Source organism: Carettochelys insculpta, chromosome 2, assembly GCF_033958435.1.
Source record: "Carettochelys insculpta isolate YL-2023 chromosome 2, ASM3395843v1, whole genome shotgun sequence".
NCBI classification, from domain to species: Eukaryota; Metazoa; Chordata; order Testudines; family Carettochelyidae; genus Carettochelys; species Carettochelys insculpta.
The window spans coordinates 258305900-258323510 of record NC_134138.1 but is presented as its reverse complement, the minus strand read 5'-3'; the positions used below and the strand labels follow the sequence as shown (position 1 = coordinate 258323510).

The following is a 17611-nucleotide window of genomic DNA, read 5'->3' as shown; positions in this document are numbered from 1 at the left end:
CACCTGTCAGACACAGCTTCTCTGCATATCCCTTGTCATCACTCTGACACAGCTTTTCTTCATATCTTTTGTCATCGCTCTTCTAGCTCCTTCATTCCTTCCATATCAAACTCTGTTTCACATCCTCATCTTCAAGGTCCATCACAAAAGAGAATTAACCTCTTTACATGCCATATATTCTTCTCACTGTACTCTTGTCCTCTTTGCTTCATCCAACCCTCTTGGCTATCTCCTTCCAATCTTTCTTTCTCTTATTCTTTCTCCAGAATGTTTTTCCAAGCAGCCTAGGTGAAATGGAACTCTCTTCCTCACCCCATTTTCCAGGCCTCCACGGCTACGTCTACATGTGAAGCCTACATCGAAGTAGCTTGTTTCGATGTAGCAACATCGAAATAGGCTATTTCGATGAATAATGTCTACACGTCCTCCAGGGCTGGCAACGTCGATGTTCAACTTCGACGTTGCGCAGCACCACATCGAAATAGGCGCTGCGAGGGAACGTCTACATGCCAAAGTAACACACATCGAAATAAGGGTGCCAGGCACAGCTGCAGACAGGGTCACAGGGCGGACTCAACAGCAAGCCGCTCCCTTAAAGGGCCCCTCCCAGACACAGTTGCACTAAACAACACAAGATCCACAGAGCCGACAACTGGTTGCAGACCCTGTGCCTGCAGCATGGATCCCCAGCTGCCGCAGCAGCAGCCAGAAGCCCTGGGCTAAGGGCTGCTGCCCACGGTGACCATAGAGCCCCGCAGGGGCTGGAGAGAGAGCGTCTCTCAACCCCTCAGCTGATGGCCACCATGGCGGACCCCGCTATTTCGAAGTTGTGGGACGCGCAATGACTACACGGTCCCTACTTCGACGTTGAACGTCGAAGTAGGGCGCTATCCCCATCTCCTGATGAGGATAGCAACTTCGACGTCTTGCCGCCTAACGTTGAAGTTAACTTCGAAATAGCGCCCGACGCATGTAGCCGTGACGGGCGCTATTTCAAAGTTAGTGCCGCTACTTCGAAGTAGTATGCACGTGTAGACACGGCTCACATGTTCTTTCATCGAATGCCTTCTTAAAATATACATTTTCGATTAAACCTGCTCTTAAATGCTGTGGCATCACATGTAAATCTCATTACTTCCAAAACACATGGGCTGCGTCTCCACATGCTGCTTCTTCCAGAAGCGGCATGCTAATGAGCTAAGCAGAAGATGCTAATGAGGTGTGGATGCAAATTTTCCATGTCTCATTAGCATATTGGCACGTGGTTCAGAGTCCAGAAGAAGCCCTTCTGGACTCTGAAGTACATGTGGAGACGTGTGGTCCGTGCGGATCATCCAGACAGAAACCCTCCTTTCAGAAGCCCCTTCTTCGCCACAGAAAGTGCTAAGCAGATATAATAGTGGATAAAGGAACATGTGTCTGGAGAAAACTCAGCTTCCGAGACTCTATATTAAAATTGACATTCCCATCAATATCAAATATAATAGTGCTTGCAGAGTTGATATTAAAGTTACTGTCTATTGACATTCATAACCACAGAGATCACAAAATTTCAGTTCGGAAACTTTAACTTGTTTAGTTTTTGTGGTCTGTCCAGGTCTGGATTTTGAAATCCCAGTTGTAGTGGAAAGCACTGGTTGAATTCTGCTGAAATGCTCAGGTTTGAGTTTTCTCTTATTTGTTTATGAATACATGAACATATTACAAAAAAGAATGTCTTCTCTTCAGCATGCAAACAAAAGCTATTTTGCGACTATATCTATTGCAGAGCAAGAATTCTGAGGCATTGCCATTTGTTCTTTTAGCACTCCAGTTTTATGATTGGATCAACCCCACCATGCTGAGTGAAATTGTGTTCTCAGTTGTGCACTGTACAACCTGGCTGACGTTAGCAGGATTGCAAAGGAAAAGCTCAGAGCAGAATTTGGGTAAGTGCATTAAGTGGTAATATTTATCTATTTTTATATTCACAATATCTTTTGACATTTATGGCCAAATTCTCTGCTGATGTAACTACAATGAAGTCATACACATAAAATGGCAGCACAGAATTTGACCCATACTCTTTATATTTCTTATAGATGCAATGTAATATATTTTACACGGAAAGATGTATTACATTTAATATACATCACACACATATATTCCTATATAGTTACATATTTGTATATGTATTAAATGTATACACACAAGCTATGTCTACACTACAGTGATCTTTTGAAAGAAGTTCTTCCAGAAGACCTCTTCTGAAAAAACTTCTTTAGAAAGAGCACGTCCACACATAAAAAAGATCAAAACATCAATCTGCTCTTCAGATAGAGAGCATCCATACAGCTCCCATTCTTTTGAAAAAAAGGGCCGGAGATTGAAAAATCCAGCATGATGAGGGCTGCTCTTTTGAAAAAAAGGGCCTACATGCACGTTTTTTTTTCTGAAAGAATCTTTTGGAAAAAGGTGCTTTTCCTAATTTGGGAGAGGAAGAGGGCTGCTGGAAAAAAGTGCTGTGTTCTTTTGATTTCAGATGGAAAGAGCACATTTTGTGTCTAAACACTCCACGGGTTCTTTCAAAAAAGGCCTGTGTTTTTTTTGAAAGAACTTGCTAGTGTAGACACAGCCACATAGAATGGCTGCCATTTAAAATGATCAACATTTGCTAATAAGTTGGCACCCTAAACTTAGATGGGAAGTAGCTGTGATATGTCATGTGCTACTGCGAAATATTTGTTGGCTAATGTCGACTTTTTAAGGGCAACTCTATCTCTATCCCTCTTTATATATACCCAAGGCCCTGCTTGAAATGTGGGACAATTGTCAAAAAATTGCTGCTGAGTTGTGGAAAAGTTATGTAAAACTTCAGAAAAGTCACGATGGACCTTATTATTTGAGGTAATAAAATCCACTATGACTTTTCTGTGATTTTACACTATTGACCATCCATCCGCGTATGAGAGCAGGGGCTCATACTGTCAGCTTCCTGGGGCTCCCATTTCAGCCCCATGCCCAGCACACCTCCTGTAAAAACTGTGGTATAAGCCTAATATTGTGGCATCCATAATTTCCATAACATCACACATTAAGTAGGGGCTTACTAAATAAATATTTTATTTATAGACTATAGCTAGCAAACAAACAAAAAACCCATCACTGTCACCTAGGCAAAGAAATCACATTTCATGGTTAATTCTTCATCAGAAGGCTTCATATTATGGTGATGACATCAGAGTTTTGAAATTACTTTTCAGAAACTATAAACATTCTTACCCATCACATCGCTTTATGAAATAGGATGCAAATGAAATAAGTTTACCTGAATCATGATTGGTTTGCCACTTCAGAGGTAAATCATCCAATGAGCATACAGTTGATTTTTGTTTAATTTGCATACAGAAATTCGATTGGTGAAAATGCTGCAAAAGTGGTTTTATATTTTTGTCACACTTTAAAGAGCAACTAATGACCCACAGAGAATTTGGGGAAAAAATATTCTATTTACATTCCATCCTATTTATATGTCTTACATTTGCATGCAGACCAGTTCCTGCTTTCTTTTGGCTTATCAGCACCTGCTATTTATTGCCCACCTGGAGTCAGAGTCAGTCCTCTGTGACATCAACTTCATTTCCACACAGCAACTAGCTTTATAGTGTATAAATTAGGTGCTCACATTACCTGGCAATTTTGTCCGTGCAAGACATTGTGACTAGTTGCTCCCCCAACAGCACACCATCCCATGTTTGAACTGCATTATGGCATCGGACGGGGATGGTTCCTTCTCCAGATTCAATCTTCGTTCGTAGATGCCCCCGGTACTTTCTGACTATGTGCTTGGTACTGTTCACTGGGTCAGAAATAAGTGACGACAGAGAAACAGTAATTAAATGCTTGCATAATTGTCTCCCGAGATAAATAAAAATGTCTCCGATGCCTCAACTCACATCATAGAACCACACATCTTAGAACCACATAAACAGGAGTGTGGATAAGGTTATAGCCTGTGAGAGTAGCATAACAGATTTGTTCAGGGGTTTGCACTGTCAGCTCTTCCTATAAAGCTATGTTTTTAACACAGTGTGAATTGAGCTAATTTTCACAATTACCATCATAATAAAAAAAATCACAAAGGGTTTTTAAGCAATACTCTGATTTCTTATTCCCTACAGCATCTTGTGCAGTGTCAGTCTCAGCTCTTGTAAGCTAAGCATGGGCAGACCAGTTTGAGACCTGGCTGGGTAAACTCAGGTGCTTTGAGAAACCAGTGTGGGTGTCACTTTCCCTCTCCAGTCCAGTACTGAGGCAATATGTAAGCGTGATTTAGGTACCATGTTATTGGCGGAGACATCCTGGATGGAGATGTAAATCTAAGATCCAAGTTTGAAGTCCCTAAAAATTCTCAAAGAGTAGAGAATTTAAATCTGGTATCTTGGCCAAAGTAAAGCTTGAGTAATTAATATTACACTTGCCTAAGATCCCCCTATAATTTGCCTTGGAGAATGTGTACTGCACTCTTGTGTGGTATTGATATGTTCTGATAAGCAATTTACATGCTCCAGCCTAGTACTAGTAGCATTTTAGTAAAATGCCAAATTTGACCTCTAGATACATAGTTTGTACAAAAGCTAATTAAATTAGTAAAGCACTTTGGATCAATTTGGATTGAAGGCACTGTAAGCATGCAAGTTCACTAGTAAAATTATCATTAATGTTAAGAGATGGCTGGCGTATCCATGAGAGGGGGGAAGAGGGAAATCAACTCTAATGCATGCCAGTAGATCCAACGTGCCCACCTATGGGAAAGAGGGTTCACATAGTGCTCATCTCCACAGTGCAGCTCTGGCTGTCTGAGGGTCTATAGAGGGGACTCTGTATATAGATGAAACAAAATGAGGCAAGCCAGGCAGTGAGAGTTGGGGTGGGGTGGGCTAACATCTCCCTGGCAACCAGTGGTAAATCAGCTCAAATGTTCATGCATCTTATGGCTGTATTAACTTTGGTGTGGTGCTTATTTCACACTGGAAATCTCCGTCAAAGGGATGGGGTGGTACCTGATGCATCAAACATCAGAGGGAGGAGCCAGAGGGGACCCGAGGCTAGCGTGCAGGCCTCTGTGTACATGCTTCTACAACCATGGTCCCTTGAGTCTGTCCACGCATCAAGGGGTCTGTAGAATTTCAATGCTGAGCTCCTGCTTGCTCTGTGGAGGGTGGGGGAGTCCCAGCCTCTCCCCACTTCTCTCAGTCAGCCTGTTCTGAGGAATATTTGTGAAGGATCCCCTCATGGAGCACCTCAGAACCTTGTCTCATGGTTTTCCTGTGGGAATGGCTGAATCCCCTTCCCAGCTTTGGTATTTTTATGCAGCCCCATTTTTTCTCTCAGCAGAATGGGGCTCATTTCGTACTACAGGAATAAAGCACTACACCCTCCACGCATGTTGCTTCTGTGTTCCAGAAAGCTTCCCTAGATGGCACCTTTTTGTCCAGTTGTGATAAATTAGATGTTAATATTGATGCTAAAGCTTGTGTTAAATATGTTGTTAATGTCAAGCATTGCACAGATATACTATCTGTATGGTCTTTTGGAAAAACCTTGAACAGGGTAGGCATGGCACACGAGAAGACAGCCTGCTAGAAACCCTGATGGATATGCTCCTGCATTACATGAGAACATACTTTGAGACTGATATTTCACACTAGTGACTGTAAACAACATTTGAATTTTTCACAGTAGATAAGCCATTACAAACCCGAGTCGCTACATGAACAGGGAAACTGAGGCACACCATTACGTTGCTTTCAGAGCTAAATGCCAAGATACCTGCACTATGAAGAACACTAAGGCTGTGGCTACACTAACGCATCCTTTTGGACAGGCTGTGGTAATGTGGCACTTCAGAATATGCTAATGAGGGGCCTTCATGAATATGCAGCACCTCATTAGCGTAACAGCAGCAGTGCATGCTTTGAAACTGCTGGTTTTGAAACGCACACTGCCCATGTAGCCGGGGGCATTTCAAAACGGCCCTCTGATTTCAAGAGCCCCTTCTTCCCATTTGGCAGCACCTCATTAGTATATTCCAAAGTGCCACATTACCATAGCCCCTCTGAAAGGAGGGGCTAGTGTGGCCACAGCCTAATAGTTACATTGAAGTTATTGTTAAATGGGTTCCAAGCATTTGCCAGAGTTTAGATGGGTAAATTAGCTATTTTCATTAGCTCCTGCTAAATTCACATGAAACATTCAGGGATTATGCTGCAAGTCCTGTAAGAGCATGTCCAATCTACTAAAGGTCTGACCAAATAGGATCATGGGTTTTAACAGGGGTATTTGGTAACATTGTTACTTCCAAAGAGAAAGCCTATTTTAGTGAGCTGTGATTTTGATGAACTATTTCTATTATGGACTGATACGTCTAATATTGGGTTAGAAAAGCGAGTAGTTTCTTGGTTATATTCTAATACCTTTTCCTGCATCAATTTTGCATTGGGCATATCTGGCTGTATGGTTCAAAATGCCCATTTATATCCCTGATGTTACTTCTGTTATAGAATTGCAACACATCTTGTAAAAAGCACAATGATCCCCCACTTTCACAGGCCTTGGGAGGCAGACCTATCATTGTTCACAGACAACCTGCCAACCTAAAACAAATCCTAACAAGCAACTATACACTGCACCACAGTCACTCTATCTCAGGGACCCATCCATGCAACAAACCTCGTTGCCAGCTCTGCCCACATATACACACCAGCAACATCATTACAGGACCTAACCGGATCAGCCACACCAACGTGGGTTCATTCAGCTGCACATCTATCAATGTCATTTATGCCATCATGTGCCAGCAATGCCCCTCTGCCATATACATTGGACAAACTGGACAGTCTCTACGTAAAAGAATAAATGCACACAAATCAGACATCAGAAATGGCAATATACAAAAACCTATAGGAGAGCACTTCAATCTCCCAGGACACACAGTAGCAGATTTAAAAGTAGCTATCCTGCAGCAAAGAAATTTCAAGACCAGACTCCAAAGAGAAATTGCTGAGTTACAATTCATCTGCAAATTCAATACCCTCAGCTCAGGATTAAACAAAGACTGTGAATGGCTGGCTAAATACAAAAGCAGCTTCCCCTCTCTTGGAGTTCACACCTCCAGATCTACTGATGACAATACAACTCAGCCTTCTTGACTGAGCTAACCTCGTTATCCCCAGCCTTGCTCTGGCCTATTTATACCTGGCCTTGCAGACTTCCAGGACCAGCATCTGAAGAAGTGAGTTAACTCACGAAAGCTCATGCTCTAAACTTTTCTGTTAGTCTATAAGGTGCCACAGGACCATTCGTTGCTGCTACAGATCCAGACTAACACAGCTACCCCTCTGATACTTGACATCTTGTAAAAAGTGTGCCATGTAAGGTGTCAGTGGCAAAGTGTGGGTTTGCTGAGTATGATTATACTGATTATATGCATGTATCCAGCAAGTTTCAAGTCTTCATGGACCTTGTTCATCATCCAGACTAAAATCCAGGCGTGACAAAGCACTGGGCTGATCATGCCACTGGCAGAGAGCAGCTGGCTTTGTGTGCACTCCCTAGCTGTGCTCAGTTCTCACCTGGCATTTTTCAGTGCGTTTGCTTTGTTACAGTGCAGTACAGTACAGTGTGTTGTTAGCGCTAGTTGAAGCAATTGGTTGACTTTGGCTGGTGCCAATGGATTTGTTTACAAAAAAAGCAATGGGAAAATAAATTGCTTCAGAACGTTGGGATTAGCAAGGGCAGAAAACACATGGAGAACAGCAATGTCAGCTGTGACCTGCCAGCAGCTACATCTTCTGATCCTCCTGTGATCATTTGCTCTTCATTTTCTTGCATTATAAAAATATTGTTTGAACAGGCATCCCAGCTCTTTAAGGGTCCATCTATGCCAGTTTCACAGCCATGTCTGGGAATCGCTAGTAGCATAACCGCTCCTGCACTGCAGACACAGCTAGCAATCTGTCTTTAGTGGGCTGCAGTCAGGTTTGTTCTATGATTTGTGTCTGTGGTGCTCATCACTGCACTCGCTAAGCACTTCACAAATGTTCACTGCCCCTATGTTCTGATCCCACCCAGTTCTCTGTGTTCTAGCTTTCTCCTCCAATAGGGCACAGGGGAGGCTTTCTCTATAAGGACTGGCCTGGGAAATGGTCCGGATGTCTCTTGATACTGAGAAGGGAACTGTCCTTTCCCTCACACCTGGCTTGTGGGACAGACATGGTAGGATTTGGGCCAGGCAGGATAAAGCAATCAGCACCACTGCATCATAGCAAACACAACTGGAAGTAGGGCCAAAAGATCACAGAGAATTTAGACACAAAACTCTGTGAGGGGCTGCACACCCAGAACAGCAAGAAGAATAGAGTTGCATCTGGCAGGGACTCATCATATTAACATCTGTATACAGATTTCTGTTTTACTGGTCCTCTTTTCCTCTCAGAAGAGTTTTCTCTCTTCCCAGCCTTCCCCCCCCGTTGTGCCCGCTTGGTCCTGTTCCTCTCACCATCACCAACTCTGATGTCACAGACGCTCTCCTGTCTCCACATAGTTCTCTTTTCTCACTCTGATAGTCAAGGAGTTGAAAACAGCCACCAAACTGCTATGACTTTTGTACTAACTCTTGTATTTCTGAAAACTTTAGGGTCTGCATGACAAAGGGAATAGCTCATTATTTACATAATTCTTAGTGCGCCAAGTTAATGTTACCTTGCCAGGGGCAAAGCATCACAGAAGGAGCTGACGGAGGTAATTAAGGAGGAGTGATTCAATTCAGGGAAAATAATAAGTAGCTCCTCCAAGAACTTTTGGCCATTTTCTTTAATTGAAATCAAAAGCAACTGTTCTGTGGGTTACAATGCACTTGGAAAACAAATTTTTCCACATTAAACTTGAAGTTTTTGCACCCTTGTTCCTTCTAATTCACTTCACGGCTAGCCTTGGAAGGGCCAAAATATTACAAGATGAGCTGTTTTTATGATATTTCTGCTTTGGATTGGAAGTACCAGCAATTTAGCAACAAAGATTTTCACAGCTCTCCGGCACACTTTAGTAAATGTGAGAGATCACACAAAACATCTCACCCTCCGTATGCTTACACAACTGGTCAAATCTTCAAACCTTGTAACTTTTTAATACAAATTCTACCAAGGAATTGGGAGAGCAGGGAGAATTAGCTGATAGGATTCATGCAGTCTTGTCCTGTGCTGTGCACACTCACCCTGGGATGCATTCCAAAGAATTGATAAGGGGTTTTAGCTGCTCAATGGCTATTAAATTCACTGGGTGCCATGCAGCTAAACTCTTGTGCATGGCTGTGTCCCCCAAGGTGTTTGCTTCATCAAAATAAACAAAACACCCATTCCAATATACTTCTGTTTCACAGGTTAAGAAGTCATTTCATTAACTGCCACACCCTGCTTTTTGTTAACGTTTGGATCCAGCTCTGATGAGCCCATCTTGAGTTCTTACCATGTCATTAAGTAATGTATGTAACTATACATTTTGAACAAAGAATCCCTTTATTTTACATTAAGGTTTTAGATTGACTTTGGAGTACATGCTGTTTGCTAGATGTTAATGGGATGCCACTTGCTGGAAAACTCTGCCCCAGGATCACTTAAAAATATCTCTAAAATATATACATATTTATGTGCCTCACCATTACAAGCTACAGCTTACTGCTGCTCTCCTGTTCAGTATGATCAAAGCATCAGTGACTCTGAACATTTCTGAGCTTTGCCAGGCTGGCTTTCCAACTGCTTAATCTCAGCTAATTGCAGGGGGAGAAGGAAGCTGAGGATGCCACTTCAGCCAGAACAAAATGTCAATCCAAACCAGAATTAGAGCGTGCAAATTTAATAATCATTTGGAGTGGCTTTATGAGGTATGTTAGACATAAAATGAACATAAATCAGTCCCTGAGAATTTTAGAAATAAAAGGTACAGGAGTATTACTTATTATGCTATAAATATACACAGACGACCCACATTTAAAATAGTGCCCTAAAATCCATTGAATTTAGGTGTCACTCCTTGCTCCTGTGTTGTTTTCTGGGAGTTGGGGGGTGGGGGCACATGAAAAAATGAGTTCTATACAAAACAAAAAATCCATATTTATGTATAGCTGAAGAGTACAAAGGAAATGGATGATGATTAAACAGAATCACACAAGTAAGGCTCTGTCTGAAATTCACATGTGGCTGCCTCTGAGGTTCATTTTCTCTTTCCGTGCTTCAGTGGAGGCTGTTCTTTCCTCTAGAGGGGTGGGATAAAAAAGCCTATCTTGCGTTTTTGGATCCTGGTCTTTCAATTCATCAATACAGTTTAAAAGCTTCATAAGTGCTGTTAGGAACAAAGAGATGGGAAAAGGAATACTACCATATGAACAACTTCCTAGTTCACTAGTATTTAGAAATGCATACAAGTTCTGTCACCCTTTCTCATTTTGGATTGCACTTTTCTATGCAACCAGAGCCCAGGATTTCAATGTAAAATGGCAGAATATTATGCCTGCATAGCAACACCATCATCATCTCTAATTAACACTAATTAATATTTGAAAAGTACTTAAAGTTAATGGTGAAGAGAGGTATTATTGCAGGACCATGTGCAGGGTGGGTGTGAAAGGGAGCAAACGCCCCTACTCATGTTCAGTTTTTCTTCCTTCCTCCCTGCTGCACTGTGCTGGGGGAGCCTCAGGGCATGATGGAGGAACTCAAGGCACCCTAGTAGCTGTAGTTCTTTGGCCAGCCCCCTGCCTAGAGAGCTGGCCAAGGAGCTGGGAAGGGACTACATTTCTCAGCATGCCCTTGGCTGTTCGCAATAGGAAAGAAAGAGGGAGAGGGAAATCTGATGTGGTTCAATAAGGAGAAGTGTAGAGTCCTGCACCTGGGGCGGAAGAATCCCAAACATTGTTACAGGCTGGGAACCGACTGGCTCAGCAGCAGTACAATGGAAAGGGACCTAGGGGTTATGGTGGATGAAAGGCTGGATATGACTAAACAGTGCGCCCGTGTAGCCAAAAAGGCTAATGGCATACTAGGGTGCATTAGGAGGAGCATTTTGAGAAGATCTAGAGAAACAGTTATTCCTCTTTATTCGGCACTGGTGAGGCCACATCTGGAATATTGTGTCCAGTTTTGGGCCGCCCAGTATAAAAAGGATGTGGATTTGCTGGAGCAGGTTCAGTGAAGGGCAATAAAAATGATTAAGGGTCTGGAGCACAAAACCTATGAGGATAGGTTGAGGGATTTGGGCTTGTTTAGTTTACAGAAGTGTTGAAAAATCCTCATCCTGAGGTGATTGATATGTCCCTGGCCATGGGCTGTGGTGTCTGTGTGCCTCTCCCTGCATCTTAACCAAATGAGCCTTAGGAACTGAGCTTTTAAAATAAAATCTGCTTTGTCTAATTAATGGCTTTATTCCCTATCAAATCCCATATAAATTACATTTATTTGTTTAAAATTCACCTTAAAAATCTTTATTGAAAACACTGTATAATGTAAAGTATATAAAGTAACGGTTAGGGTTGACAGTTAACATTAATATTCATGAAGAGCATAAATATACATGAGCTGAGGTTTGAAATTCTGTCAGCGGATTGGTGCGCTTTGGATGCCTAATACATATGCAACATGGAATTTTACCTGGTTGCTGGGGGCAACCAAGATGCAGACCTGATGCTGACAGGTTTTCAACCAGGTTCTCACCTGCTCTATAAAGGTGAGAGCATGGGGCCACCGGAGTCAGTTGTGTCGCGACAGTGGTTGGATCCGGATCAAGAAGAAGAAGAGAAGAAGTGACTACGAGGAAGTCAGCGCTGACTAGAAAGTCAGAGGCCACCCCTACGGAAGCCGGTGCTGAACCTTGTCCAGTCACCGCAGAAGACACCTGACAGACCTTAGTGTCAGTCGTCGTACCCCAGCCTTTGAGGGAGGACTACAGGAACTTGTTTTAGCTCCAATAGTCATCGTGGGACGTAGAAGAGCTCCTGATTGAGATCACAAAAGAGCTTTTGATTGAAACCACTAAAGGCTCCAGTTTTCCTGGAGGGCTTGCCACCTCAGGTGCTGTCGCCAGACAAGTGCGCGCACTGAACAGGCGGAAAGCTGCAGCAGCGGCCCTGCCCTTCTCTTCACTGACCACTGCCAGGGGCCAGCGACGAGAATAAAAGGCCTTCTTTAAAAAATACCTCTGATTTAGAGGCTTTTACCCAGAGGGTTTTTTGTGTTCCCATATTGGTTCTTTTTCCCTCTGGGGTTCTTTTTTCCTCTTCTTTCCTACCTGGCCTTGTTGCGGCCCTGTAAAAACGGGCCTGTGCAGGCCATAACTTCACAGCATCTGTACCAAGAGAGCACAGGCCCGGCGCCTGGATACAGCTCATAGGACAGAGGTAATCAGAAATATATAACCAGAAATATACTTTGTAAAGTTTAACTATAGAACAAGAATTACTCTATTATGGGTTGGTTTATGTGTATATTTTACACTTGCTGTTGTCTCTTTGTGTGCTGTTGCCGAAAGGCTTAAGAATTTGGGTGGTAGATTGGCCCCCCCCAGTTCTACCTATGTGATCTTATATTTTGTAACCCCTTTTCCTTCACACTAGTATGTAAAGCACAGGAGGCTGTGTTCAGAGCCAGCCTGAGAGTTATTACATACCTCACTATAGGATAGAGCCTTGTTTAATCCTACCGTAAGAGGGATAGGAATTGTATTTAGGAGTTACCCTAGAAGGTGATTCCATATTTCAGAAACTGCCCAGTAGGAGGCGTATTGCCCTGTAAGAGGCACAGAACCTTTATTCAGAATTACCGTAAGAGGTGATTCTTAATTAGGATATAGCTTTGGGGCTTCAGTTCCAGTATATCTCTGGGGCCATCGTAAGAGGTGGTTCTACAAATAACATCTGCTCTCCCTGATCGAACGGGAGGTTGAGCATTTAAACATAGGTGAGGATCTCGTGGTCCTCCCACCTGCTTGTGTGGGAGTAGCGCCCCACAGTAGGCTTCACATTACCATTGTTGAAGGTCGGTTCCTCTGTAAAAGAGGGCTGTAATACTTGGTGTATTTAATCATTTTTCCCTTCACAACACTCATCGAAGAGGACATGAGAATCCTGGGAAAAACAGTAAGTGAAGGGTCAGTTGTTTGAGGTTGCTGCCTGTTGCAGTGCACTAACGTTCGAAGGCTCAAGGTTTAAACTAAAAACTCCTGTGCTAGGACTAGTAGTGAGAGGGGAATATTTTAGTCTGTCATTTTAGGTTATTTCGTTCTTTTGTGTTTCCTTTTTGTTTTCCCCGTTTATTTGTTTACTTTACCCTTAATAAACTTATCTCTTGTTTTTTAAACCCAACAAAGCCTCACTCTTCCTTCTGGGTTCAGACAGCTTTGCATCATAGTCTATGGATCCTTACCACAACCCTGCACAACCCTAATGGATTGGTCATCGTATACACCGGCCTGGGTCGCGGGGTAAAACCCAGTGGGGCGCTTTGCTCACACGTTTTGCATGGTTAGCTGAGAGTCCCGGGCAGAGAGGTTTGAAAAATCTATGTTTTTCGCGCATCTGGGTGTTGTGCCTCAGTTTCCCCTGTCACACTAGATCACTCCAGTTTGTTGCTGTGCTCTCTGCTTCGCACGATAAGAAGAAAAGACTTAGAGGTGATTTAATAGCCGCTTTCAACTTCCTGAAGGTGAGCTCTAAAAAGGAGGGTCAGAAACTGTTGAGTGGTGTCAGATGGCAGAACAAGGAGTAATCGTCTGAAGTTGAAGAGGGAGAGGTGTAGGTTAGATATTAGGAAAAACTACTTCACCAGGTGGGTGGTGAAGCATTGGAATGTGTTGCCTAGAGAGGTGGTGGATTCTCCATCCCTTGAGGTTTTTAAGTCCCAGCTGGACAACGTCCAGGCTGGGATGACTTAGTGGGGGTTGATCCTGCTTGAAGCAGGGGGCTGGACTAGATGACCTCCTGAGGTCCCTTCCAGCCCAGGGATTCTGTGATTCTGTGATTGTTTTTCACTTACAATATTACAAGAATTGAGGATTGGGTGAGTTGAGGATCAGACAGCTAGCAAAGGACAAGCGAGCCCACAGAAAGCACAGCAAGGACCTGCCAGACACCCATTACATATGCAACAGATGCAGCAAGGACTGTCACTCTTGTGTGGGTCTTCACAGTCACAGCCGACGCTGCAAATGAGGATGCTAAACGGAACGAAGAAGGGCGTGATCCATAGGCTACGTAGACTGAAGGATGCTACTACTACTACTATTACAAGAAGAGCTCAGAAGGTAATTTTTATAAAACTGTTCTTACTGTATACATTTTTAGTATGTTATAACAAAATTATTTTACCAGTTTCCACTTAAATTTTTCATTAAACTCTCTTATGCACACTCATTGCATGACTATTTTGAACTCCTTTATATTTAAAAAAAATGTGCTCCACATTTTCAGACAAAGCACCTCCCCCACAGAAATTCCTGCATATGGGCCTGTATTATATAAATGTATCCTAGTATTTATGTGAATTTGTACTGGAGTGGTGGGGTCATAATCCAGTATGACTGCTAAGGAGAGGATACGCATGAATACACAAGTTTAAAAGAGGAAACTATTGTGTTATTTGTCCTCCTCTGTTTTAAAAGGGTTGATATTGAATTTTGGTTTTTGTCTTATCTTGACATATATGTCTCTAAATTATGTTTAGGACTAATAGCTAGCATGTTAGACACGGTCAAGTGTTCTTGGTCATGACTTGCTTTGGAGACAGCCGCATAAGGAGGTAAAGGGCCTTCATTTTCAAAACCAGAGTGAGTTTTAGGTGTCCCCATTTTTGGGTGCCCATTTGAGAGAATATTTCTGGCCCTAATCTTTAGATAGTGGGTGTTCAGCACTTTCCAAAAATCAGGCCCCTTTCTGTTGGCTCTGGTGGGCACCCACAGGTTGCACCACCTGGGATCATTAACCATGTTTGAAAGGTAGGACCAGAGCTTTATAATGATGTTATTATAGCTCACAGAGATTCTTGGGGATCATCCTCAGTGTCAGCCCATATTTATGAAGAAACAGAAACCCTTGATTTTACAAGCAGAAGTTAAACCCTGTACCCTGTTTCCACCTCTTTGTCTTTCCCGGCCGAATTCCTGTGTTTAGGTGATAATTAGGTATCCCTTGACTTTATTCAGGGTGTTACCTGAGGTACTTTTTCTTTCTCTTTCTTTGCATTAATTTTAAAATGTCCAGTCTTGACTGGGATGGGGGCTGTTGGGGTTCAGAGGGCCATGGTCCCATCACTTTTAAAATGCTGCCCTCCCACTTTTTACTGGAAGTGAGGGTGAGTCATTGTTGGGAAGAGGTGGAGAGGAGCAAACTTGTGAGTGGGGATGGGAGGTTCTGGAGGCAGAAGAGGTGATACAGGAGCAGGGCCTCAGGAGTAGGGGTGGTGCAGGGTGGAGGTCTGGGGAGAAGTGGCAGCATGGGGGTGGGACCTCAGGTGTATTATGGCATGGTGGCAGGGTCATGATTTGGGCACTGGTGGCCCCCTCTTTTAGGGAGCTTCCCTTGCTCCTTGTTTCAGGTGTGAAATCCTAGATCCATTGAAATCCATGGGAGTTTGCTTATCTGTGAGTCTTTGAGAAATGGAATTCGAACCAAAACATATATAAGAAAAATCACGATGGGAAAGGTTCTTATGAGAGGATAAGCATGAATACACAAGTTTATAAGAGGAAACTCTTGTGTTATTTGTCCTCCTCTGTTTTAAATGGGTTGATACTGAACTTTGGTTTTTGTCTTATCTTGACATACATGATCTCTAAATTATGTTTAGGACTAATAAGCTGTAATGGGATAGAATTATCAGGGACTATCAGGGACATCTTAATCAGTATCAGAGAGGTAGCCGAGTTAGTCCGTATTTTCAAAAACAACAAGAAGTTCTGTGGCACCCTATAGAATAATATATTTTGGATCATAAGCTTTCGTGGGCAAAGACCCACTTTGCAGATGAAGTGGGTCTTTGCCCACAAAAGCTTATGCTCTAAAATATCTGATAGTCTATAAGGTGTCACAGGACATCTTAATTAGTTACATCAAAATGCCTTGACAGATAAATATTTGAAAGGAAGGACTTCACTGCTATTCCAATGTCTTCTTCCTTCCTTATATCTGAACTACAGAAACTTGTGTGAAACACTGATCCTAACTGCAGTTACATTAGATTGAAGCTAACTGCTAAAGACAGAGCACTTACATTTACTAATGGGTCCTTTTGTGCCTTTGGAACAACTTGTAAGCAAGCTGATATCTCTCAGGGGGCTTTATCCTTATGGGACCAAACATAATGCAGTGGGAAATATCTACCCTAAGAAATGTGGGTCATGTCACATACTCTCCCGCAGGGGCCTCTTAGCTGGTAAATACATGCTACTACTTAATGGTCCATTAAAACAAATTATTGCCATCAAAGCCACAAACAGTTGGCTATTGTGTTTGTAAATGATTTCTGAGGGCTCAGAGGAATGGAAATTATTGTGGTCAGGGTAGGAGGAGATGTTTGTTTCATCTACAGTTATTGTTTTCTGCGCTGAGGACCCAGCCCTGCTCTGAAGGAGACTTGTATTAGCACATCTAAGCAGAAATTGCAGGATTTACCAAAGGAATTAAGATTCCTTGCATATAGCTTGGCGATACCAGTCAAGGAGAGTACAACTTGAATGCTTCAAGATTATTATTTTTAATTACTAATTGCTCTTCTGATCTAAAATTAGATGTGCTGCACCATCACTTTGAAAGTAAAGCAGCCTCCATGGAGCAAAGTGTGGAGACCATCAAAAGGCTTTGTGTGAGCTACAGAATTCTTGCTGCCATTTAGGATTTGTGCCTGTGAAGGAGCAAACCCTCTGAGAGATTTGTTGCTAGCCACAAAGACACATTACATGGGCACCACCAATGAACAGCTAATCCTTTTACAGTTTTGAACGTAATTGCTCCTTCTCTGTTCTCAGGCACAGCAAATCCAGAATAGGAGGGTTTTGTGGTGACAGCAAGACAAAAGCTAATGGGAGCTAGGGGCCCACTAGACTCCTAATTACAGCACCACGATGCTGTCTAAAAGTTTTTCCATCTAGGATTCAACTTTATGTAAACAAATGAAACTTTACTGCTAAAACTATCAACATAATGGACATTTTTTATTATTTGTGATAATGTTCATGATATATTTCATCAATATTTTTACCATTAATCACAAGAGGAATTTTTCATTTACAAAACCCTAGTTTAACTGAGAAAATAATGTGTTTTTCAATAACTAAAAACAGTCTATAGCAAATTTTTAAAATATTAATAAAATTATCCTACAAAATTCATGAGAAACAGAATTTTTTTTTTTTCACAAAATAATTTTTCTATTTTACTGCTAACCCTACCCTTATGTGATGTGGCATTCCTGGAGTCTACAGGTTTCATGGCCAAGGCTGTCTAACATGATATTGTAGTTAATCTATGAGTTACAGGGTTCAGTGTCGGAATCACTGGAGCTGTGTCTACACTTGCTTTCCTCTTTCGAAA

The 17611-nt window shown here is 42.4% G+C and overlaps 1 protein-coding gene across 1 annotated transcript in view; it reads right to left on the bottom strand.

The window, feature by feature from the left end:
• Positions 1-17611, bottom strand: part of ADARB2 (adenosine deaminase RNA specific B2 (inactive)) — a 471396-nt gene that overhangs the window by 37833 nt on the left and 415952 nt on the right. The window contains exon 7 of the mRNA XM_074985018.1: positions 3670-3838. Coding sequence (XP_074841119.1) covers positions 3670-3838 — 169 coding nt within the window. The remainder of the gene's footprint in view (positions 1-3669; positions 3839-17611) is intronic.